General features: G+C 41.3%; 1 protein-coding gene across 6 annotated transcripts in view; it reads left to right on the top strand.

The window, feature by feature from the left end:
• Nucleotides 1-24765, top strand: part of slc23a2 (solute carrier family 23 member 2) — a 36247-nt gene extending 11482 nt beyond the window's left edge. The window contains exons 2-17 of one of the 6 annotated variants that reach the window (XM_076098776.1): nt 1137-1351; nt 2110-2158; nt 4844-5043; nt 6660-6758; nt 8152-8268; nt 9835-9992; nt 13683-13771; nt 14039-14106; nt 15424-15605; nt 16130-16250; nt 16743-16899; nt 17375-17522; nt 17631-17736; nt 18404-18671; nt 19105-19200; nt 19467-24765. In XM_076098776.1, the coding sequence (XP_075954891.1) occupies nt 2110-2158; nt 4844-5043; nt 6660-6758; nt 8152-8268; nt 9835-9992; nt 13683-13771; nt 14039-14106; nt 15424-15605; nt 16130-16250; nt 16743-16899; nt 17375-17522; nt 17631-17736; nt 18404-18671; nt 19105-19200; nt 19467-19747 (2139 nt within the window). In that variant the 5' untranslated portion in view covers nt 1137-1351 and the 3' untranslated portion in view covers nt 19748-24765. Of the gene's footprint in view, nt 1-1136; nt 1352-2109; nt 2159-4840; nt 5044-6659; nt 6759-8151; nt 8269-9834; nt 9993-13682; nt 13772-14038; nt 14107-15423; nt 15606-16129; nt 16251-16742; nt 16900-17374; nt 17523-17630; nt 17737-18403; nt 18672-19104; nt 19201-19466 lie in introns of all 6 variants that reach the window. The other 5 variants (XM_076098774.1, XM_076098775.1, XM_076098772.1 and 2 more) reach the window with 5 other exon arrangements.
• Nucleotides 24766-24866: the final 101 nt, after the last annotated feature.

The following is a 24866-nucleotide window of genomic DNA, read 5'->3' as shown; positions in this document are numbered from 1 at the left end:
TCCTCCTCGCTCTGGTTTTTATTCAGTGCTTTTTAACACAATCACACAAACGCTTTGCCTGTTTTTTTCTATGTTTGTGCAACTGCAGATTTTCCTTCTGTTAGATAATCATATAAGCTCAGTTTCAGTTCTCTCTTCTCTCGCGTCAGTTCCCAGTCTCTCTTGTTTTCCCTGTGTGTGTGTTGGATGGATTCCCAGTCAACACCAACAGACAGAACACAGGGAAGAGTGGAGGAGGGTGTTTCTGTCTCTTGGGCGACAGTGGAAAGAGCATTTGGGAGGATGTCATGCCACAGGCCTCTGGTGTTGGCACATTCCTCATCAGACCTGAAGTCGCCCAGAGGCTGTTGGGATACTTTCTGTCGCACATATCACGACTGCCTCAAGTACTGACTGAGAGCCACTCATGTGCTCTGCTTTCATGTATTGTGTGCTGTATTCATTGGTCATGTGGCATTGCAACAGGATGACTCTGGTTTATTCCCTCATTTCCATTGATTATGATCAAAAGAAGTCCGATCGGACGAGAAATATGAGCGTTCAAACAATGTGACAAGTTAACAGGAAAGCGGTTTAATCAGGATGTGTAAGACAATTCTATTTGGACGAACATCCAGAGGCGAGCAAAATGTTATTAATGCTTCAATGAACAGGATCACTACTCCACGTACGGTAGGTAAGTTGAAGTAGGTCAGTCTGTAAAATATGATGGATGTTTACTGTGGACAGTTTGGTTATTGACTCTACCATTTAAGTGTTATTACCTAAATACAATGTATTTGGAAGGTATAACGAAATCAAACTGCTCCAAAATATCTGTCCCACTATACAGTAACATAAGAATTTATCGTTTGTAAATTATTTTCAAGATTGTTTTTTATATTGTTTTTCTCATTTTTCCACATTCCTATATTTGTTTGATCATTTAGATTCCCATAACTTCTTTTGTTGGGAGATGTGTTGTCCCAGAAATAATTGTGATAAACTATATTATTGTCATTTTAAGATTATTTTATGCCACTGACGTAATGATGATATAATGCAAGTACACCCTTTTTAAAGGGCAATATTCAGACATTGGAATGTGAATAAAAAATAAATAAAAATGTATGTGTGCACATACATATATCTCACAGAGCTAACAGTGTTTACCTGAGGAGGAACCGAAGGGTATATCGGCAGTAAGCGTCCATCTTTATTCTGGTACCAATCCCAGTGCTCGGTAACAGAAGGACCTCCCTCACTGACGTCTGACTGCTCTCCATCAGACCGGAATAAAGCTGGCCGGTTACAGCTGATATTGGCGGCGGCGGCCCGTAGTATAGCGCCCACCCCTCCGGCTCCTCCTCAGGTAAACACTGTTAGCTCTGTCGGCACTGTTGACTCTCATGGCGCTGCCCGCTTAGCCGTGGCCATGTCGTTTGAATACTTGATTATTTACCGTGATCAGCAAGCGGCAACGGCCGTCGGCACATACTCGCTGTCTTTGTGTAATCGTCTGAACAACAATAACCCATAACATCACTCAAAAGAAAGAATGAAAATGTGACCATTAAAGGCTCATTTTCATATAGTAGCATGTCAGTCATGACTGGGAGAGTGTCTTGACTGGCGTTAGAAAATACTAATAGAATGCTCATCTACCAACCAACTTTTTCTATATAAGGTTTACCTTTGCTGGCTTTTCTCTCGCTCTCTCTCTCTCTCTCTCTCTCTCTCTCTCTCTCTCTCTCTCTCTCTCTCTCTCTCTCTCTCTCTCTCTCTCTCTCTCTCTCTCTCTCTCTCTCTCTCTCTCTCTCTCTCTCTCTCTCTGAGTATTCCTATAATGCACCCTCTATAGGTGGAAGACTTGATTGCAACATAATTCACTCGAGCTGCCTTCCTTAAGTCATATTTATTTATTTATCTCAAAATTAAGTAGACAATCGACACATCAGTCACACTAGACACTAACTTTTGCTTGTGATTAAAATGCTGTCTGTCAAATTAACTTATGTCTCACCTCCCTCCTTATCCTTGAACCCCCTGCCTCTCCTCTATACCTTCTTCGCTCTCCTCTCTTCTTCTTCTACCTCCTCCTTTCCCCTCTCTCTTGCCCCTTCCACACAGATGCTCCCAGCCGCCCAGCTTGACAGGAGTGATGGGATGTGTCAACTAGGTATTGCACCTGTCCCAACATTTTACACTGCAAGCAGGGAGACTGGCTGGGTGGGAAAGGATATTTTGGGATACAACAATTTGGAAATACTTGTGGAAAGGGAAGATGACCCTAGGTATGCATCGGCTGGTAGTTGACATGTGTACTTTTATTTACCAGGCATGGTTTGTAGCTAACAAAGTCAACGGTGGCAGACTAACCTTTGCAGTTAACTTTCTTACAGCTTGTTAAGAAGTCGCGAGCTCGGTATATTGGGCCTACTTGTTCAGACTTGTTTTGTTTTTTTTCACATGCAACTCTTTTTAAAAAACAAATATTTAGCATAAATCACCAGAATATGATACACTCCTTGACACGCCTGAAAAAATGGGGAAGCTGAGTAATAAGAAAGGAAAGTCTAACAAACAAGTATGTTATACTCCTGTACAAGAAAACCATTGTTCTTTTTCCCTTAAAATATAGAACTGGTTTGGTAACTTGGTTTCCATGTAATGAATTAAAGGACCATTTCAAATAATGAAACCGCATTCACTCTTCTCCCGTCTAAGATGTTTAAAGGCTTACATGCACTGGAGGTCAATATTTGAAGACTTCCATTATTACGGGCTTTTGTGTTGCAACACTACCTGTCAGTGGACCCTGATGATCTAGTACAGTATCCTTGTGGGATGTAGTTTCATTTACAGTGGAAGACGGTTCACAAACTGAGCCTCAACGGGAAGAGAAAAGCTCGAAGCACTGTACTTGTGAAATATGAAAACATCCTTTTTGTTTGTTTCACACAGCTTTGTCTGAGATTAGTAACCCGAGACATCACGTTAATGTTTGACGTCCAAGGCTCGATTCATCGACTGTGTGGCCGAATATTTATTCTTTTCACACATTGTACACCAAACCCTCCTGAAATGTTGTCGTCCGAGATTAGTTGGTTAGTAAGTTAGCCTTCATTTAATAAAGTCACGAGAGACATGAGGTCACAATACAACTCAATAGGTCAATTCGGTCTCACAAAGCAGTCACCCCTCACACACATAGTGATTACTAACCACACATATTCTTATTGATAAAATGAGCAAGTCCCTCAGAGGAATGAACTCTCGTTTGTTTTGCAGTTTAACTCTTTTAGCTTTAAAATATTATGATTCCACTTGTACATGTATGAAGGGAAAGGTTTCTCAGCCATTTCAGTTCAGAGAAGACCAGATGCAGGAGCACTTGGTTGATGTGGTGTTTCTATTTTAAATTTTGGTTTGGCAGGTAGCTGGGAGACGGCTCTCAACCCAGAGGGCTCTGAACCAAAAGTATGAGGAAGTAGAAACGGTTACAAAGGCACTAACTGTGGGAAAGTTAATGACCTAATGAACAAAAGGTTCTGAAAGAAATCCGGGGCGGGATAGACCGACACGACTCGAGGTTTGTTTTGCCTCGAGTCGTGCTCCTTTTCCATCGTCTCTCAACTCTGATCGCTCTGTTCCTCCTCTCCATCGAAAGTGTGCTCATGTTTCACTCTTTTCTCAACTCCTGGCATCATCTCACCTCTCTGTATATCTGCCTTCTCCTCTTGTGTCTGTCGGACCAGTTGGCAACATGGATTGTTAACTGAATGTAGAAATAGTTCTGTCGAAGGCAACTTATTATTTCGCAAGTTGAGTAGTTGTTAAGAATTGGTGCAGGGCTGCAACTAACCATTGCTTTAATTATTTAGATCATTTGAATTATTGTTCTGTAAATTAAGTCTATTAAATGTCAGAAAATACTTCCATTGAAATGACCATTCAAATTTCTTAAAAGCCTAGTTTGTTAGTTTTTTCCTGACTAAGATGTTCAGGTTACCGTCACATTGGACAAAGAAAATCCACCAATCCTCACAGTTGAGAACCTAGAACAATTTCTTCTTGGCTTTTATGCTTGAATTTGACAAACAATTATCTAAATGATTGATTGGCTGTTTCAGCTGTAGATCGGTTAAGAAAATAGTCTTTAACTTTTTTATAGATCACATCCCGATGGTATTGTGCACCTATTTAGCAATATAGGCAAAAGATTTACAAAAAACAATCTCTTTATTTTTATATCAAAATCCACTCTTTTCTTCCTGTAAAACAAAATATGGCGTTTGCTCACCAGCAGCAACCAATTTTGACCAATACTATCATGACATCCATCAACAAGGGAGGTGTGTGTGGAACAAGTTATAAGCCCACCACTTTTTAGTGCTCCAATCAAATGCGAATAATTTGATTTACACTGTACACCACTGAAATAGTCTGTTTCACAGGAGGGAATACGACACAGTACAGACCATAAAGACGCCCTAACTTCAGCTTCACTCAGACTTTAGTCACCTGCAGCAGTCAAGTTACCGGAACCGAAACTAAACAGAGCTGAAATGTTTTAAACCAAAACAGAAAAAGCAGATCTAGGCATTAATAACGCTTTAACATGCATATTTTCTCTTTTTACTTGATAAATGGGTGCACTTAACATACTTTTGTCACAAAAAAAATCAACGACAACAAGAGACCTGAGATCAGTTTCTTATCAACAAGACGTGCGGCCTGGCAGCCTCTCTGAACCTCTGATGTGATAAGACCTTAACAATGAAGTTAGGCTATTGGAACCCTTACAGTTATACAGCAAGATATTAATCTCTCCGTTTGTCTCTCTCTTTTTCTTCTCAAGCAGATAAGGCAGTCCTGGATGATGTAATCGGTCTGAAGGATTCATCTGCAGCGTTCACACCGGAAAGAGACAGAGGAGGGACAGACGAGGACACGAGGATGGGCGTGGGGAAGAACACCAATTCCAAGGCGATGGACAGTAACAGTGAGGGAGGAAAACTTGAAGAGGAGAGCAAGCATGCCGTGGATTTCTACCCTATCCCGGTACACAAACATGTTTAATATCTCAGTTATGAAATTAGGAAACACTGAAAACAAAGCCACAGACGCATCACGAACAAGGTCACATACTGAAACAAAGACAGGGTGTGGTCGCTATGCACGTAACTTAAAAATGGCAGTTCCTTTCCGTCTCCTCTTTCTTTCTTTGGATCAGATTTGGCAGCGTGTTGAACAAAGGCAAAATGAGAACAATAGAATTTTGTTCTTAAAACAAAGTTCTGTACTTAAGTACTATTTTCTGCTCCCTCATGAAAAGGGACCTCTCTGATGTTCATACATTAAGTGAACTTTTCTTTAACCTAAAGCGACTGTGATCGGCTTGTTTTATATTAACATTGGCTCAAATGACTGTGTGGTGTGAAAGAAGACTCTCATAGTCATGAACTTGGCAAACTGACAAAGTTAGCAGCTAGCTGATCTGAACTCAGTGGTACATTTAGCAGCTAAAGAGCCAGATGTTTCTCTCAGGAGATCATACCAGATCTAAGGAACCAACCAACTTGCATTTGTCCGGTGTTCAGCAACCCAACTCTACATGAATGCTAACGGCTTCAGGTCTGCTGGATGTGTTAATGGGTAACTGTCTGCTAACACATTCAACATATCAGCTCAATAGGTTTATAATGTACTTGCAGCTTGTTTCCCATATTCCCCAAGTGCCCCGACAATCAGTTAACGCAGGTTTAAGTAGAGAATCTGCCTCCAGAACAGTGACAGTGACCATGAAGCTGCTGTTTTCCTTTAGAAACTCAGATAAGGCCTTCAGTAGAACAAAAAATATATGATTTAAAAAAAAAAAATACGATACAAGCCCAAAGTTTGTGTTCTTGTGTCCCTGTATAGCCCTTAGGTTTTTAGACATTCATCTCCTTAATACATATGATAATACATTTTATTTATAAGTGCTTAAATACAATGTATTATTATTATATGTATTGGGAGATGAATGTCTAAAAGCGTAAGGGTTGTACAGGGATTGTTAGTTTTAACAATTCTTTGGCAGATGAAGCGACTGCTGCCAAGTGTTAAAAGAGTACCTTCAAGGTGTGTCTGCTGTCTGAGAGTTTTCTCAAAGGGCTTTACAGTAAAACTGGCAGATGATGATGTCTTTGCATTGTGTGCCTCAGGCATGCAAACGTCCAAAAGGTATTAGATCATCTTTGAATATATATTTTAATGTGTCCCTTTTTTATAGTTCCCCTCCCTTTGTGAATTAACGTGATGCTCTTGGCACATTCACAGGAAAAGCACACGCATCACGTGCACTCGCACTCATTCTGGGTGGAATGAATTTGTTTGTAGTGATCAGTTTGCATGCGGTAGGAAACACGTGTCCACGTGCAGGTTGGCAAGTCTGTTCATCAGCTTTGTTACGTGCTCTTTACATTTCAGATTTGTCACACAACAAGGCACGCAGACACATAGTTCCACAACCTCAAGTGTGTTTTCACTTGGTTTTGTAAGCATTATCATCAGCCAGCTGTCTGGTCCAGTGGGATTTTGCAAACTGTAATCAAGATTAACCTGCTCTGTTTCCTCATGAAAGGTCAAAAGAGTGGCATTAATGATCTTAACTGTGAGTCGGTCTGTGTGTTAAGGTGGTGGTAAACGGTTTGGGCGGTGCCATCGGAGACCAGGACACCGAGAACACCGAGCTGATGGCCATCTACACTAAAGAGAATCGGGGAGCAGAAAAGGTAACGTGGAGCAATGGAAGTGAAACACAAGCCCCGTGTTTAATACGTGATCCGAAGGGCAAGTTCACTCCCAAATAAGCCTCGATTTTAAGCAGACCGACACATACTCACGTGGTCCCAGAAGCTTACTCATAACTACAGTTTCAATCACTTTCCTTTTCCTTCCTCTCCTTTACCCGGCATTCTTAAAGATGTAATCCTTCAGATGTCAGTCGTATTGGATTTATAACCCATGTGGTTTGATACCACAGCAAACGCACACTTGGACAGCTTGTCGGTACAGTTCAGTTAGTCCACAGAGCACAACCCTCCATGTATCAGCTCCCTGTGGCTGTTCCTCCTCGTTTCATGAGTTCTTGCAAAGAATCAGAACTGATCTGCTTTCTTCCTCTGAAGATGCATTGTTGATGAATGATTTCGATCAGCTCCAGCACATTGCGTTTCCCGTGGCTGTTCCGCAATAAATGTCACCTTCATTTTCTTTTTCCAGCTGAGTGCTTTAGTGTGAAGAAGCAGCAGTAGGAAATGGTCAGTTTGCATCATCAGTAAGTTAATAAACTTAATAAAACTCTGATACAGCTGAGAGGAGAGTGAACAGTGAGACTAATCTTTTTTTAAAATCTGGGTTACAATGTGTCAAACGAGCGATTTAAAAAAAAAAAAAAAAAAAAAAAAAAAAAAAAAAAAATATATATATATATATATATATATATATATATATATATATATATATATATATATATATATATATATATATATATATATATATATATATATATATATATATATATATATATATATATATATATATATATATATATATAAATATAAATAAACACTCCACATCATGGTATTTATTAACATGTTGACACTATTTCCTAAGATTTATAGTTTGTTTAGTTAAAATAACTGGGTTGTAAAACTCTGTTAGCTTTTGATGTTTCACTTCTTACCTGATTCTCTGTATTTAAAATAGTGACCCACAAACTCATTTCCACACAAGCTAGCGCAAAACAAAGTGCTGACTCATCAAACTGTCTCTCCATTATTTTCTCTCGACACGGACTGTTTTTCTTTGCTGAGAGTGACGTCATGTGTTTTGGTTTTCCTCCACCCAGTCTCACTCACTCACTCACTCACTCGCACGCACACTTTGTTATCTGATCATTCATAAAAGTCACGTCCGCTCAGACCGTTGCTGTTCTCACGGCCACATTTGACGGGATCAGTGTGATCGGCAGTTATAGTCCTATACTTTCACATAAATACATTCTACTAGAATACATTATTTTGACCCTTTACACAAAGTAAAGTGTACAAGACAAAGTAAAAATGAATTATGAAGACACTGAGCTCTGTTTTAATCTCTTTCTTTGTGTGTGTGTGTGTGTAGAGCTCAATGTCTGAGACGTTGGACAGCACAGACAGTACGGACGCGAGGAGGATGGGCATGATCTATACCATTGAAGACACCCCACCCTGGTACCTGTGTGTGTTCTTGGGCTTACAGGTAGATCTCCACACATAACCGTGTTGTTTCATGGCTGACTTGCAGTGCGTATTATTGGTCATGAATATATTTTTCTGTAGCTGACTAACAAGTGTGTTTTAAACTGGCAATGTTTCACCATATGAGCTGAAAAGCGAGCACTCCCTCGTGCCCTGTATAATCACGGTGCGTCATCTTCTTCACCGTGGTTGTACTTGTCATCCTGGTGCAGTATTTTTCATCCGACCGTCCGCAAGGTTCATCACGCAACTAGACGCTAGTCACAGAAATAGGGTTTTGCTCACAGTGGTCATCATGTTTGTTGTTCTTTTGGTTTAAGCCAGAGTTGGTAACTATTCTACAAATACCTTAGTCATATTAGCTCTAACTGTCACTAGATCCTCGAGGTGAAAAACGGCCTCCTTTCATCTCTCCTAATGGCAATTTCTACAACGCCTGAAGAAATACTAAATTCATAAATTCCTGAACAGTGGGTTTTTTCCCCTCTGGCCTTCACTTTAAAATATTCCACAGCTTCAAGTCACTGCCGGCTCAGAAAAGAACAGGAAGTTATTTTTATAGCTCACAAATATATAACGCTGTGACTCTGTGCCCAGAGGATGGCAGCTGTCGCTAATTCCACATAATTCCTGTTATTTTGGAGATTATGTGTCAATATTTCTGAGTGAGCAGGATCGTGGTGCAGCTGCAGAATGGAGTTAGTTTTAATAGGCTGCGTAAATCTGAACGCATTTTACTTTATTTCAGTGACGGTGTTTAACTTTACTACATTCTTGACATAGCTGAAATAAAGCCAATGAATGCTGCTGAGCCAAAATCCAAAGAGATGTTAATCATTTAAAATTCACTGTATGTTAACTTTTAAATCACCAAACACGTCACTGGATCAGATTGTGAGCTTACAATCCTGTCACTGTATTTAATCTATATCTTTTTTTTAAATCTTAAAATCTTTTTTTCATCTTCACTGTGTTTTGTCCCTGTCAGATTAAAGCTGAATAAATATATTTAAAATGTAATGTAGCCCAGAGAGTTGGTTAACATTTGCTTCGAGCGGTAAATTTGGTTTCAGTTGCACAATTCATTCAAGAGTTTGTCAGGCATGACTTCTCCTTTTTTCTGTTTTTTCCAATGTACCAAATTCAGTGTAAAAGAGTTTTGTAGCCGAAGTTTAGTCCAAAATGGGCCCAAAAGATTCAACTCAAACCAATCTTGAGAAATGTAAGCAGTTCTAACCTCTAACCTCGAAGAGTCATGAGCCAAAAGGTAAAGTGGTTTATACACGGCTACGTAATCCAAAAACAAGTCACTGGCTCCTTTGACCGCAACATAGCTCATGACAAGTAATAGGCAAACAAAAATATCCAAAACAGAAGGGAGGCTAATGTTTTCATCCTGAGAGATAGTGATCCTAAAGAAAAGGGCTTATAATGATGATGATCTGTTGTATTCTGTAACATCCTAAAAACTAAAGTAACTTAAGCTAGTAATTATGGTGTCAGGTATGGACCGTCGAACAATAGACACACACACACACACTGACTCTGTGGCCTCTTGTCTTTGCAGCACTACTTGACCTGTTTCAGTGGAACTATCGCCGTGCCGTTCCTCCTCGCCGAGGCGATGTGTGTCGGCCACGATCAGTGGGCCACCAGTCAGCTCATTGGAACCATCTTCTTCTGTGTGGGGATCACCACCCTGCTCCAGACCACACTGGGCTGCAGGTACACTCACAATACTGTCTCACATACCTCCAGTCAGACAGTAGGTCCATGCCCTCACACACACTCTACACTGCAGCTTTTCTGTCAGCTGTACACTTTATTCTGTCTTTCACTTCCTCACCTCTTCCCTTTTTATTCCTCCCCTTCTTAACTACCTCTCATCTCTAAGTGCCATCTAATGTCAAGGGTCATTGTTGACATGAAGTTCCTCTTTCTCCATCCTTCCTCTTCATGTCAGTCTGGAGTGTGTGTGTGTGTGTGTGTGCGCGTGTGTGCGCGTGTGCGTGTGCGTGCGCGTGCGCGCGTGCGCACACTTAAGCAGATGCTTGCATATCCTTTTTTTTTGTCATGGTAGGTTCCCATAACAGTCTGTTTTTTTACATATAAATTGATATTGAGGATATCTCACAGATGCATTCAAGCAGGAATATATGATGTTTCAGACTTTTTTTACAGGAGGATTTTTAATTCTCTAGCAGTTGTCTTGTATACATATTGTCCACTAGAATGTGATGAGTTAATAACATTTCAACTTCCTTGTTTCGTTCATGTGACTGCAGTTGTACTTTGAGTAGAAGGTGAACTTCCCAGAAGACGCTTATATTTTCTGAGTTGAGACGACAGAAAAGAATATGAAGAAAAGCCAGAAACTAGAGACATGTGGCTGCAGACCAGAGGAGTGACCTACATGTAGTCCAACTATTGCGTCACTTCTGGACGAGCTACGGTGTCGTTTTCATTGAGACGCTTAGACAGACAGACACAGATACTCGCTGTTAACGCCTCATAGAAGAGGACTTTAACTCGCTAGTGTGGATTTTTGTAGTTTTAGGATCTTCAAACTTTTTTGATTTACTTTGAAAAGCCATGCATCATTTGCCTTTCAAGGTTTGATTAGGTACTTCCTCAGTGTCCAAATAAAGAACAAATACATGTGCGGAAACAAGGTTTCCGGCTACATTCCAATGTCAACAGACCACAGACTGTCCAGTATACAGAACATTTTCAATACTGATGGGCTTTACTTATCCAAGACATTTACTTTGTTTCCTTTCGGTATCACAGCTCTGCTCATAGCGAGCAGGTTTGTTAGGTCACTGCCTGCAAATACTGGTACCAGCAAAAAAGAAATCTTGCTCTCTACAGTGTTATCTGCAGCCTTTACCTCCTCCACCAGAGGCACTGGACATCGGGGTTAAAGGGGAATTCCACAGATTTTTGTCTTGCTCTTCTGTAAAGGGGTGGGGTAGAGGGGGCAAGAGACTCAATAAAAAAAGAATTGTCAATATTGACTAAAAGAGGCCACGATATAATGCCTTTTAGTCCCTGACTCGAGCTTCAAAAACGCAGGATCCTACACTTCCCATAATGCAACACAATAGCCTCTGCCATTAGCCTGGTAAATGCCTGTGTCTTTCAAACTCCACACAGGCTCCACACATCTGGGTTACTTTTTCACACCTGAAAAAGCTCCCCCCCGAGCTCAGCTCAGCTGTAGACAGATTTTCTTCAAACATTTAATATTCAACGCTTAGATGATGCCTAATATTTGCCTTGTCACAGCAACAACAGGGAAAGTTCCTGTTCAGCGTAGCCTCCAGAAAGCTGGAGTCTGTCCCTCCATCTCTTACTCAGTCGCTCCTCGCTCTTTCCTATTTCATATATTTATTTTAAACATTTGCTATAAGTTTAGCATTTTAATCTGGTCACAAGTGGTCATTCAAGAGTCGAAAACCCGGGAGAAATACTGTGAGGAGGATAGAAAGAAGAGGTGGAGAGAGTGGAGGGGGTTAATAAGTTATGCTGCCAAGTGAAGTTGAGAGGGGAAAAAAAGAAAATGCTTTTCCAGGAAAGGTGAATTGTGCTTCTGAGCAGCTGCCACCTGCAGACATTTTTGTAATTTAAGATGATTCAATGTGGATTTACTCTCTTATAGCATATTTTATTAACAGTCTCTCCTCTCTTATCATTCTGTTTTGTTTGCTGAAATAGACGCATAATCAATCTAGTTTACTTTCATTATTAAAAAGTAAAGCCTCTTTACTTTCCTTTAGTTTTACTTCAAATCTGCCCAGCGTGACCACAGGCTTTCCTGGCTGAAGTGCTTGCGTCCCAAAACTTTCACAGAAACAACAAAACACAATGCAACAAATACTGCAAACTTAAATTACTACAGATATTATTAAAAAGTGGCTACAGTCAGTGCAATCGGGAGAATCACTCCCTTTGACATTCACTGCTTAGTCCACACAGGAACACAGAGGCCTGCTTAGAACATGTGATTCACTGATTCAGCAGTTTGACAGTTCTTCAATCTGTTTGAACTCTAAATTGTGTTGTTTGCTGTTATTCTTCAAGCACACATGAGAGCGATCTGAGCCAGCCAGACTGGTTTCTTTTAGTATATGCAGTTTGAAAGCTTTACCCAGCTTTGGCCTGATTTCATACTGCATAACACTCTGTATTATAGAGCAGAAAAAACAATAACAGGATCTGTGTGGATTTGCTTCAAAGGACCTCCGTTTCATAAGGAAGTCAATACTTGGTTGTACGCTGCTACAGATATACACGCATCCTCATAGATGTCTAAATATTCATTTGAGTAAACTCCTGGAAGACCAAAAAGAGAAGTCTCTCATCATGTTTCCTGCTTAGGTTGTGTCACTCGGTACAGGGAATCAAACAGCTTGAGGTCTCAAGCTTAAATCCTATAAAAAAAACTAGCGGCAGATTGGAGTGTATTTTACATTAATGTTTCTTTTAATCTGTCTTTTACACACATTGGAAACAAGAAGCTATACAAAAGAACGTGATCACACTCAAACATCACATGTAGCTGTAAGGCTATTAGACTGGCTGCACAAATCTCTTTTAGATAAACAATGGGTCAATCCAAATTTGATCTTTGTCATGTCATCCTTTTTTTTTGGTCTAAAGCCAGTGTGCAGGTGTACATTTAAATCTGCTTTTATGAATGTTCACTTCCTCTTTCTGAAGAAAATGAAAGTGCTCTATCTCATTTTTGGTTTATTTGCAACCTTTCATTTCTGCCCTTGGCATTTCCACTAACATGACGTCACAACAGTTTATGTGTTCTATTTTTATCACCGATACGATCTTTTGATATCCCTCTGCTGTCATGAACACGTATTACAGTTGCCATTTTTAAAGGTCACTCATGACCATTGTCTGAATCACAAAGTGTGTGTGTGTGTGTGTGTGTGTGTGTGTGTGTGTGTGTGTGTGTGTGTGTGTGTGTGTGTGTGTGTGTGTGTGTGTGTGTGTGTGTGTGTGTGTGTGTGTGTGTGTGTGTGTGTGTGTGTGTGTGTGTGTGTGTGTGTGTGTGTGTGTGTGTGTGTGTGTGTGTGTGTGATGGTTTGAGTAAAAGAGGAAGAAAATGCAGGATGGATGTGAATCTGTGGCATCGATAACTGAACTTACGACCCCGTCCTGTGTTTGACTGACCTTAGATTGCCCAAAAAAAACACCAGGGGGATTCTCACACTCCACACAGTGACCAATATTTAAATAAATATGAATTCTGTGTAACTGAAATGCTGTCAGCTGGTGGCTCTACACAGTAAATCACCTTGCTTTCTACTCTATTTTAACACTCCTTTTGTTGTACATTCATGTGATTATTCAGACTCGTGTAACCTCATTTTATAACTGTGCTTTCCTTGTGTTCAGGTTGCCCCTGTTCCAGGCCAGCGCTTTCGCCTTCCTCGCACCGGCTAGAGCCATCCTGTCCCTGGACAAATGGAAGTGTAATAACACAGGTAAACTCCCCTCTCTCCCTTTTGTCTCCCACTCTCGACTCATTCAATACAGACGCTCTTATCTGATATCATGCGCTGGGTTATTGTATCTTTGTTTACCGAGATTCCATCTCCAAATGTTGTTCGCATCAAAGCCTACGAAGCAGAGAATTAAGCGTCCCCGAATGGGATTTGCCGCTCCAAATGAATTATAAGAGTTATGATTCAGATAGTGATCTAATTAAGTTGTCTCGTATTCTCCTCCATCCTTTGTTTTTCCATGACCAGAGGTTCCACTATTCAACAGCACCGAGCTACTCAACACAGAGCACATCTGGCACCCCAGGATACGAGAGGTGAGGCTTAGAAAGACAAATAAAAGAGATGGTAACGGAGCGGGGGGGGGGGGGGGCTTAAGAAGGAGAAAGATAAACTAGATAGATGGGATCAAATTGCTCTAACATGCCTTCTTGTGGAAAGGCAGATTGTTTGAAACTGAATAAATATTTGCATAAGATATTGCACAACTTCTTACACAACTGTAGTTGGATCATTGATGTTACTTAAGCGACAGGTTCTTTTTCTCCCAGCTGCTAAATGGCAACGCTGTCTGTAAATGGCTGCAGGGTTCTGTTCTCCGTGACAGAAGCTGTTCATTTGTATTAACCTTTTCCGTTTGCGTAAGCCAGTTGTGTAATTGTATTTTATGTAACGCACGAATGAGGCTAAACTCAATCACGCTGAATCAAATTGTTGAACGGGACATCAATGGGCTGAGCAGGAGGAACGTGGGTTTGACCGCAGAGAACACAGAGACGGATGAAGACGAGGCAAACAGGGTTATTGTTCTGTAACCTCGTCTCCTCCAACCGTGACGCAAACTAAAGGATTCATTCAGTTCATTTCACATTATTTTGTTATGAACCGGATTCAGCAAACGCACGGCGTGATTGATCGGTCCTCAGCTGAATCAGACAGATTTTTTTCTTATGATCAATTGATAGAGCGTGTGTTCTAATAATGACCTCATTGATAAAATATGTGGACTTTACTTTGTGATTTTAGAGCCACTGCTCATTATCTAAAACTTACAGTTACTGTGAGAAACGTTTAACTGGTTATGAAACGGTCGATTTACCACTGATGCCTCTATATGACCCGCATAAGTAAACGAGACCATCAGCGAGAGGATGGACTATCTCTATGTAGTTATTATTAATAGTAAAGTACAGTTAATTGCGCAGGGCAGCGGGACCTTGCTGCAGTAAAAAGAGGATTTCTAAAGGGAGTCTGGTGCTTGAAGAAACACTACCGCTGTCGTCCACAGGGAACGCCAAACTTCACACAAAATGAAAGTTCCTTGTAGTAGCTTTAATAAACTAAATATTATATTTTGTAAAATGTATTAATTTCTTTTGCCATTAGTGAAAACACTCTTTATTTCAGGGTATAATAATTTAGATTTAAGTGTTAAATTAAAATCTGTCAACATCATCTTGTATCCCTCTGAGCCGGCACCTGTGCTTTAAGAGTTGATTCATAGTGAACGTAATTTAAAACTGCATCAGTGTTTAAGTGGGTAGTTTCATGTTCTGATTCATAATTTTTTTTTTTAAACATCTTAACATGAACAATTTTTTCTTCTATTCTCTACAATGTCTGCGTTCTGTCAGATCCAAGGGGCCATCATCGTGTCGTCCCTGGTCGAGGTGTGTATCGGAGCGCTGGGTCTGCCCGGGCTCCTGCTGAAGTTCATCGGACCTCTGACTATCACTCCCACCGTGACCCTCATCGGCCTGTCTGGTTTCCAGGCCGCGGGGGAGAGGGCTGGAAAACACTGGGGCGTTGCTATGCTGTAAGTTAAGACTCTCACGCAAAGAAATGCAAAGTCATGTGTCAACAAAAACATGTTTTCATAGCTTGTAGGTCAGTCACTGAACTGATGTACAGCGGAATCAACTTCCTAGAGATATTCCCAGCTAAAAATGAAGCAGATAGGAAGATGTTTGGGAAAATAATGAGGAAAGCACTTCTTTTCATGCAAGGAAAGATCACACTGGCTCGTGATATGAAACAGAGGATTGACTCATGGGGGAAGATCCCCTTCAAAGCTGTGATATTCATGTGGTGTGAGCAGCAGTTCCTGCTGTCTCACGACTGTTCACACTGTAGCTGGAGGCTTCCTCCTCTCGCTCCGCAGGGACAGAGGATATGTGCCTGTTATCTGCCGCTGATTTGCTTCTTCTTCGGGCAGTTAGGATAATTGATTGGCTTTGAGGGCCTCTGGGGTCCAAGCCGTAGACGGGAGTAAATGGAACATGTCTGTACGGGATTTGTTCTCCGATCCACCAAACTGAGGGAGATTGTGTCTGTCTGCAGGACTATCTTCTTGGTGCTGCTCTTCTCTCAGTATGCCAGGAACGTTCACTTCCCTCTGCCGGTCTACAAAGCCAAGAAAGGCTGGACTTTCTACAGGCTGCAGGTCTTCAAAATGTTTCCTGTAAGTAAACAACTAGTACAAGTACATACATACCCCAGTGTGTTGCTTTTTGCACAAACTGTGGCTGGTCGTCACGTTTAGATTCCCAAAAACTCTGCTCTCCTTTAATTAATTAACTTTGGTTCCTTTACAACTGACCCCCTGCCTCCACCGCAGACTAGGTTCCCATCTAAGTCCCAAATTCATCAACATAGCTAATCTATTTCTCCCTGGGAGGTTAAGAGGTTCTCCCTCCGCCTGCCTCTGTGCAGTCTGTAAATCAGTGTTTTCCTGCCCTCTGCTGGTGATGTGTTGAATAGTATTAGTAGCTTCTACAGGAAGAGAAAATAAATTTGTAATTCTCAATTACAATTCTCAATTACAAACAATTCTCAATAAATGGCATTTTTACAAGAAATAACTGACACAAGGATGCAGGATTACTGAGTCTGTTTCTTTAATTTCAGTTCATCTTTAATGTGAATGTCTGATTGGTGGTTTATTTTCACACAGATCATCATGGCCATCCTGGTGTCATGGCTGCTGTGTTTCATTTTCACTGTGACTGACGTTTTCCCGCCGGAGGTAGACAAGTATGGCTACTACGCCCGCACCGACGCACGTAAAGGGATCATCGCAGCTGCACCCTGGTTTAAGGTCCCATATCCATGTAAGTGTGTTTGGGAGGAGGGGGGGGGGGGGCTGTTAGAAAGGATTGTTGATGTTCTGCCTGGTCTCCATAAACAGGTTCGACACAGCTTTAGTGGAAAGGTTTCGGTTGCACTGATCAGTCGGGTAGTGAGGAATAATAATCTCTGCGATGTGACAGTTTAAGATAAATGTAAGTTTGTCATCATTCCAGTAAGTACTAGTACAATGGAATGCTATTTACTATCTAATCAGATCAAAAGTCTGTGAAGACAGAAATGTAGATAAAGGGAATTGTTTTTGTAGGAAGAGGTGAAACGGTGATGTACACAAAATAAACAAAACAATAAAAAGTACGGCACAAAGAAATCCTCACAACCAATTTAGAGATTGAGCTGAAAAATATGAAATTGACATAAAATCTAGACAAAGATACTTTCTGTTTTGAATGCAGCTGTTTCTCCCCTCTGACCTGCTCTGTGTTTTTACTTCGACAGTCCAGTGGGGCGTTCCAACGGTGACGGCTGCAGGTGTGATCGGCATGATGAGCGCGGTGGTGGCCAGCATCATCGAGTCGATCGGAGATTACTACGCCTGCGCACGTCTCTCCTGCGCTCCGCCACCTCCAATCCACGCCATCAATAGGTAACGCTTCAGTTTAGCTCTTCTCCTTCTTTCTGATGTTTCAGTTTGTTTGTGAATTCACTTCCTGAAAGACACTTCAACGAGCTTGTTTTTCTGCCGTCTCTGTAGGGGGATATTTGTAGAAGGTATTTCCTGTGTGTTGGATGGTCTTTTTGGGACAGGAAATGGCTCCACCTCCTCCAGTCCAAATATAGGCGTCCTGGGAATCACAAAGGTAACACACACCTGCACTTTATTTCATTTGACTTTTCATCCTGGTGTTTTTTTGTTTGTTTGTTTATTTGTTTTACAGTCGGGTAGACTTTCTGTAATTCTCTTAGTTTCCTTCTCTTCCTGCACACTCATTTTGGTATTGTATTTCTTTTTACCGCGATGGTTTAATTGTGCAAATAATCAAACGGGAGCCGAAACGATAATTTGCTTCATTGATCAGTCAGTCGTTAAAAAATGTATTGGCAACTATTTAAGTAGTCTTTCAGTTGTTTGAGTCGCTTTTCAAGTGCAAAAAAACAAACATTGTACTTACTTAATGTAAGGGTTACCCTATTTTCACTGTTTTATATCATTTAGAGTTAAATATGTTCCGGTTCGGGGCTGTTTGTTCGACAAATTTAGCAACTTGAAAAAGTCACCTTGTAATCATTTTAAATTAAATTGAATTGTAATTAAATTTTTCACGATTTGCTGACATTTATAGATTAAATAATAGGCAATAGAATAAGCTTTCTCATCCTTATCCTTACCCATTGTCCCTTTCTACGAGTGTCATTCTGTTGTAGGTATGAATAAACTGTGAGACCACGCGTCACACTCCGGTGCAACCAAATATATGTAGCTCTCTCCCTGACTGGCTTTCCTCTGATCTCTGACTGGTCTTCCAGGTGGGCAGCCGACGTGTGATTCAGTACGGAGCCGCCATGATGCTGCTGCTGGGGCTCGTGGGTAAATTCAGCGCCCTGTTCGCCTCTCTGCCCGACCCTGTGCTGGGAGCTCTGTTCTGCACCCTGTTCGGTATGATCACAGCAGTGGGACTCTCCAACCTGCAGTTTGTCGACCTCAACTCCTCCAGGAACCTCTTTGTTCTGGGTTTCTCCATCTTCTTCGGTCTGATGCTGCCGAGCTACCTCAAACAGAACCCACTGGTCACCGGTGAGTGGAGGGGAGAGATCACAACGTGTTTACAAACTTGTCACATTTACCTCAGCAATAACGATTAATGGAGCTGAAGATTCTCTGTCCTTGCAGTGGACTTTTGTTCATTTGTAATTTGTACTGAGCAATAAACAGGAGTAACATAAATGAGATTAAACTTTTGTTCAACACATTCAGTTAATAAGAACCCGTTCATGCATTTTAAAGAGAAAACAGAGAGCTGATTAACACATATATGGCTTCTGTTAGCTTCACTAATTAAGTTGTTGACAACCCTTCTGAGGGAATTCATTTGCTGAACACACTAACATGACTGAAATGAGGTCGGTTAGAGATTCACAGTGTCAGTTTCGGTAATTTTTCAGTTCCAGAAACTGTGAAAACTAAGCCATAATAAAGTCCGTTATTAAGCCCCGTCTATCTTTCTCAGGCATCGTCGAGGTTGACCAAGTATTGAACGTGCTCCTCACCACTGCTATGTTCGTTGGAGGCTCCGTCGCCTTCATTTTGGACAATACTATCCCTGGTAAGGTGTTTGACACATGTGGATTAAACTGATGATTTACAAAGAGGTCCACCCTAAAAATGAATGTACTTTATGCTTCAGAGTGATCTTGATAAAAAACAATGTAATGGTAGTTTAGAGTGCACAAAACATTTTTAAAGGAAGAAAATCGTAAAAACGTGGCTGTGAATGGCGAGCAGGTATAGGTGTAGATACAAAGTCAGAACATGCCAAGGCGGTTATATATCCGGTCTCATGACTCTGATCGTTCTTCCTGTTCTCCACAGGCACCCTCGAAGAACGAGGTGTCAGGAAGCTGAAACTTGGCACTGGTCTCGGTGCAGCAGAGCTGGAGGGGATGAGATCCTACGACCTGCCGTTTGGAATGGACTTCATCCGCAGACACCCCGTCTTCAAGTACATCCCGATCAGCCCCACCTTCCAAGGCTACCAGTGGGGGAGGATACAAGAAGTCTGCAGGAGCAGACGGGGACATGGGGATGCGGTGAAGGGGGGAGGAGCGGGAGGGGAGGGAGGCGCAGCAGCAGCGGGGGAGAGTGGTGTATAGCCGACGAGGTGGTGCTGCAAGATCTTAAATGTGGATGAATTTGGGGAGCAAGGGATGGTACACTAAGATAAAAGGATGGAAGAGTCGAGGACAGAAGCGGTGCAGGATTCGGGATTGTGTGGAAGAAATTGTGATGCACCAACGCTACCCCCCCCCCCCCCCCCCACCCCCCACCCCCTGTCAGCATTTTCTTTAGATCGTCTTTTCCCACTTCCCACTATGCTATTTTAAGCATGTTATAGCAAGTCACAGCATGCTATAAAAGACGTCACCATGTGGAGATTAGTTGGTGTGTGTGTGCATGTGTGTATTCAGCAAGAGAATAACGGGTGTGTGCATTAATCTATGTGCACTTTAATCTAGAAGGAGACGGATGGACGTCAAACAATCGAAGCTGAATGTTTGATGATAACTTGCTAACGTATACTGCCCAATTTTTATAAAAGATATTCTCTATTCAAAGTAAATGTGATTATATCAGTCGAGGATTATGCAAAAATGTGTTTTGCGGAGCGTTCGCCTCTCGACTGGTTATGCAGCCACATTGGAGACGCACACACACCAACAGCCTCACCAGAACTAGCTTGAGCACCACAATGCACGTCGGGGGTCATGCAGATTGAGGGAAGTGGTTGGTCAGGGCCCCCCCCCTAGTCGTGCAAAATGATTGTGAAATTTAAATATATATATATTTTTTGCACTATCTGCCTCCTGAGTTCAAAAGCAGAATGTCACTCTGAAGCTCGCGCCCCCATTCCTTCAGTGAAACCTCCTCTGAGACCCGTTTAGCAGCACATCACACTCGCTCATCTCACGCTAAACCCCGTTTCTCTTCCCTCTTCTCAAAGATCTCCAGTGTAACGAACCGGTTTACAGCTCTTTAACGTGTCGTATTATGCATCGGTTACCAACGAGACTTTTTCCTGGACACACCGTTGTCCCATTTGTCCGTCGACTGGAACTAAATCAGTATTTATTTTTATTTGATTACCTTGATTTGCTTATTTTACATTCTCCTCTAACACACAAGGGCACTTACAAAGCAGAACAAGCATTTAATGAAAAACAGTTCGGCTGCTCAGCCTCCGTTTTTGCTGCTTGAAGCTTTCTGGAGAACCGCTCATCCAAACAACTTCACACTCAACACTGTGCTTACATAGCAAGGTGTACCCAGCATGCCGTTCGGCGGTATAACGGTTACCGTGTGTTCCAATACCGCCACACTATTTAGTAAGCCAGAAAAAGATTTAGTATGTCCCAATACATAATATCTCAAATGCAGTATGCTAGAAGTACCAGGATGTCTGACTGCATCCGGTCTCATTTTGCAGTATCAGAATCAGAAGAGTATATTAAAACAAGTATATTATTAAATATATATGTATGCAAGCCAGCATGCTTTTCTGGCTATTCTGACCCACAATCCTCTATGCAGCAGATACATGAGCAAGAGGGTCAAAGTGCAATGTCATGACGAAGTAGTGCGTCCCAAATTGAATGCGTACTGCATGCAACAGTACGCACTTTTAAAGGGCAGCTGCAGCATGTACTAAAAGTAAAAAAAAGTATAAGATTCGGAATCCAGCAAACTGTACCCAGCATGCCGTTCGGCGGTGTAACAGTTAATAGGGGCCCCCTCTCAATGCACTACACTATGTACATAACACCCTACTAATGAATGTGTCTTAAGAGCTCGCGCTCGAACACTGCGCTCCATCGGCTCTTCAGCAAAGCACCCACCAAGTGTGAAGTTGATCGGATGAACGGTTGTTGAGAAAATCGGAGCACGGACAGACAGACAGACAGAGACTCCTCCCAGTTTGGTTAGACGCTTTGATGACAGCAGTGGCGCACAGTAACTGAGACGTGTGTCGTCGTCGTCAGAGAGGCTCTGATCCTCTGTGTGGATCTCCTCTCACTGGTGTCACTTGTGCTCTGCTTTCAGCAGTAATGTGTGTTATTGTGGGACTCGCACATCAATGAAACGCCTCTGCCACTATCCAAACCCACTCTGTCAGTGCGTTCAGTTGGCTCCTACATAACTGTACTAAGACGTAAAGGTGGTGGGTTTTTGTCTGGACGTGGAGTATTTAAATGTAGTTATTTTATTCTTATGGACTTACAAGCGATGCAGATGTCATGAGCAATTTTCTCTTTAATTAACGATGTTGATTGATTCTTTTACATTGCTCCTCCTCCTCCCATTCTTGGCCACCCGTTCAACCCCCCCCCTCAACTCTTATCCCACTTTAAATAGCTGCTGGTGTTTGTTACTCTCTGTGTCTGTTGTAGTTCAGGCGGCACATTTAGCAGTCTGGGAGCATCAGCAGCCTGTGACTTACAAACACAGGCGTGACCCTGAAGAGCGAGTCTCTAATTTGACCACAATGTGTGCCTCTGGTGTTTTCAATTAGAAAACAGCTATTTTAAATAAATACATAAAAACACACCATGGAAATAAGTTTGCAACATTATAATCTTTGTAAATGTCTAGATAAAATTGCACAATGAGAAAAGTATTAGCTAAATGAAAACTACGAAATATTTAGCCAGCTGAGATTTGAACTAAACCAAAATGCTAAAAAGTTCTTTATTTAAATCTCTTATTGATCTGTTACCACAAACAAAGCATTGGCATTTGTTGCTATTAAGAAACTTAAAAGAATAAGTTTGACATCTCATCCCAAATTCCCTCGCTTTTTAATCTTTTGTTCAAGCTATTTATTTATTTATGACTAGACGATTAGTGATTGCTTGCAGGTCTATGTGTCTCTTGCACAATGTTGAAAGTATATTTATTAGTTTACTCCTTCATGCCATGTAAAGATGATGAAGGACCACGCTAAGCTACAGTCGGTGCTTTTAGAAACTCACCTGGAAATAGCAGCTTCTTCTAGAGACGGTTTCTCATAGCTGCTTCTGTGTCATTCCATTTATGTCATGTTGTTTTTAGAAACAAGAGAAAAACACTGAAAAAACTATATTGGGAACTAAATAGTTTTGTCAAAGTTCATAATCAGGGCCTTTTTGCTACAAGTACTGTCTGCACATATAATGGTGCCAAGAACCTAACATGTGTAGGATCTATAATCTATCAAGTAAGAACGTTGTCTTGTTTGAAGACTCGAGGACAAGTGGCTGGTTGTGATTGGACGTTTTTGGGCCTTCATCTGTGACGCCGTGGTCGGCTATAGCCCCATATATGACCTCAGCACTCTGTACGTCACCACAACAACCTTTTCTTCTTTTCTTTTTTTTACCCGGCGAAGGATTGAATGATGCAACAGATGTCTACTGTCTGCTCGGGATGATTTAAGTGTTTGACCCTCGGACAGGAGTAAAGTTAAAATCTTGTATTTCCACAGACTCTCTCCTACTGTGCCGGATGTTCGCACTGGCAGGGACCGGTGTACACCACATGCTTTATTTGGATGTTACCAAAATGGAGGCACAGATCCTTTTTTTTTTTTCTGTTGATTCTGTAGTGTTACAGAATCACAGCTGTAAAAATCTGTGGCCCTGTCTAAATGCTACAGAGCCTTAATTTGTAGTCCTACCTGTCAAAATGCAGCATGTAATATCGTAAGACAAAAATGTTTTTTCAACGGTAGAAATTGATGAAGGGTCTGTGGAAATGTTTGAACTATTTGATCCATCTGTAATCCGAATCACGCGGTGCTGAAGACGAAAGAGGCTCGGTGCGCTGACGTGTGAACAAACTCTTAACGTCACCAGCTGGACGGCTTGTAGATAACGAGCAGTGTTACTGGGTGGTCAGTATAATTAGCATTAGTCATTGGCACACCAGCTGATGTTTTTATTTTTTTTTGTGATGTCCTCGCCCACGCTGCCTGACCTCGCTCCAGGAGCAGGTGAAGATCAGGTCAGAGAGCAGTGGCCTCCTCCGACACCTTCTCGTAGAGAGGAGAGTGAATCGAGGTCCTTTGAAAGGGGTTTTTTGGCGTCTCGTAGTGAATTCTTTATTAGAACGACACAATAATCACGCACACATCGTGTGACCTCGTGGTCTGTGTAGGACATTCATGCAACCAGCACTTGCGTCTCCCGTCACATCCTCTCTCTCTCTCTCTCGCTCTCTCTCCACACACTGTTGAACCCCTCGGTCCTGCGGCGAAAACATATTGGTGTCCTCTCGTGTTTCGTGTACACGGTTTCCTCCCCAGAAAATCTTAACTGTCGACGTTTCTGGATGCAGAAGAAGACACCGGCTGGCCACCTTATTAAGATCACGTTGGTCATCGTGAGCTGAGTGAATCTGCCTTATCACCGAACGGGGGGGACGTCTTTGCACCTACAGGCAGTCTCCTCTTGGTTTGAGCTGTTAGGATTCTATAAACATGCATTTGTCTTTGGGACATAGTTGTTACAGTAAACACGACTTCACAAGCACAGACTCTCTTCCCTGATTTACATACGAGCAACAGCTCTTAAGAAGGTGGCCACGAGGTGTGTGAACAAAGACATCAATCCCTTTCAGTTATTTTGAAGGGGGTGCTACCTGAAGAATATACTATTGTGTGTTTTATCTTTTTCAATGTTTTTTTTTTTTTTTTTTTTTTTTATATATATATATATACATTTTTATGTTGGTTTTTTTTTCAAGCAAATATTTGTAAGAAACAAATTATAACTTTTAATCATAAATCATGCTGGAAATCGCATCATTCTGTTGTACTTTTTTATTTAAAAGTAAATACATTTTGATCCTTTATGAATCTGTGGTTTGGTGGAATCCTTTTGTGTGTTTTTGTTTGGACCTTTTTCATATTGTATTTTTTTTTTTACTCTAACATTGCTTTCATGTCCATGTTACATTAAAAGAACAAGCTGAGCAACTTTAAATAGATGTAAAAACAAAACGGACCAAAATAAATGTATATTTAATGGAGTAAAGTTTGCTAAACCTTCTGGAAGACAAATTGTGTAAACTAATTTGTAGCTACAAAATGTTTTAATCTTTGTTCCTAAAGCTATTTAATAAGATGTTACTGAATGAACGCAGTCTTTTGTCTTTATTGGTAATAAAACTGAAATATTTAGCCGGTCACAGGTTTGATTTAACTGCGATGCAGTCAATTTAAATATTGATGTGCTGTAC

The sequence above is a fragment of the Anarhichas minor genome, unplaced genomic scaffold (assembly GCF_050575085.1).
Source record: "Anarhichas minor isolate MPS153535 unplaced genomic scaffold, ASM5057508v1 ptg000025l, whole genome shotgun sequence".
Lineage (NCBI taxonomy): Eukaryota > Metazoa > Chordata > Actinopteri > Perciformes > Anarhichadidae > Anarhichas > Anarhichas minor.
The sequence above is the reverse complement of the archived record's forward strand: the minus strand, read 5'-3'. Positions and strand labels throughout refer to the sequence as shown.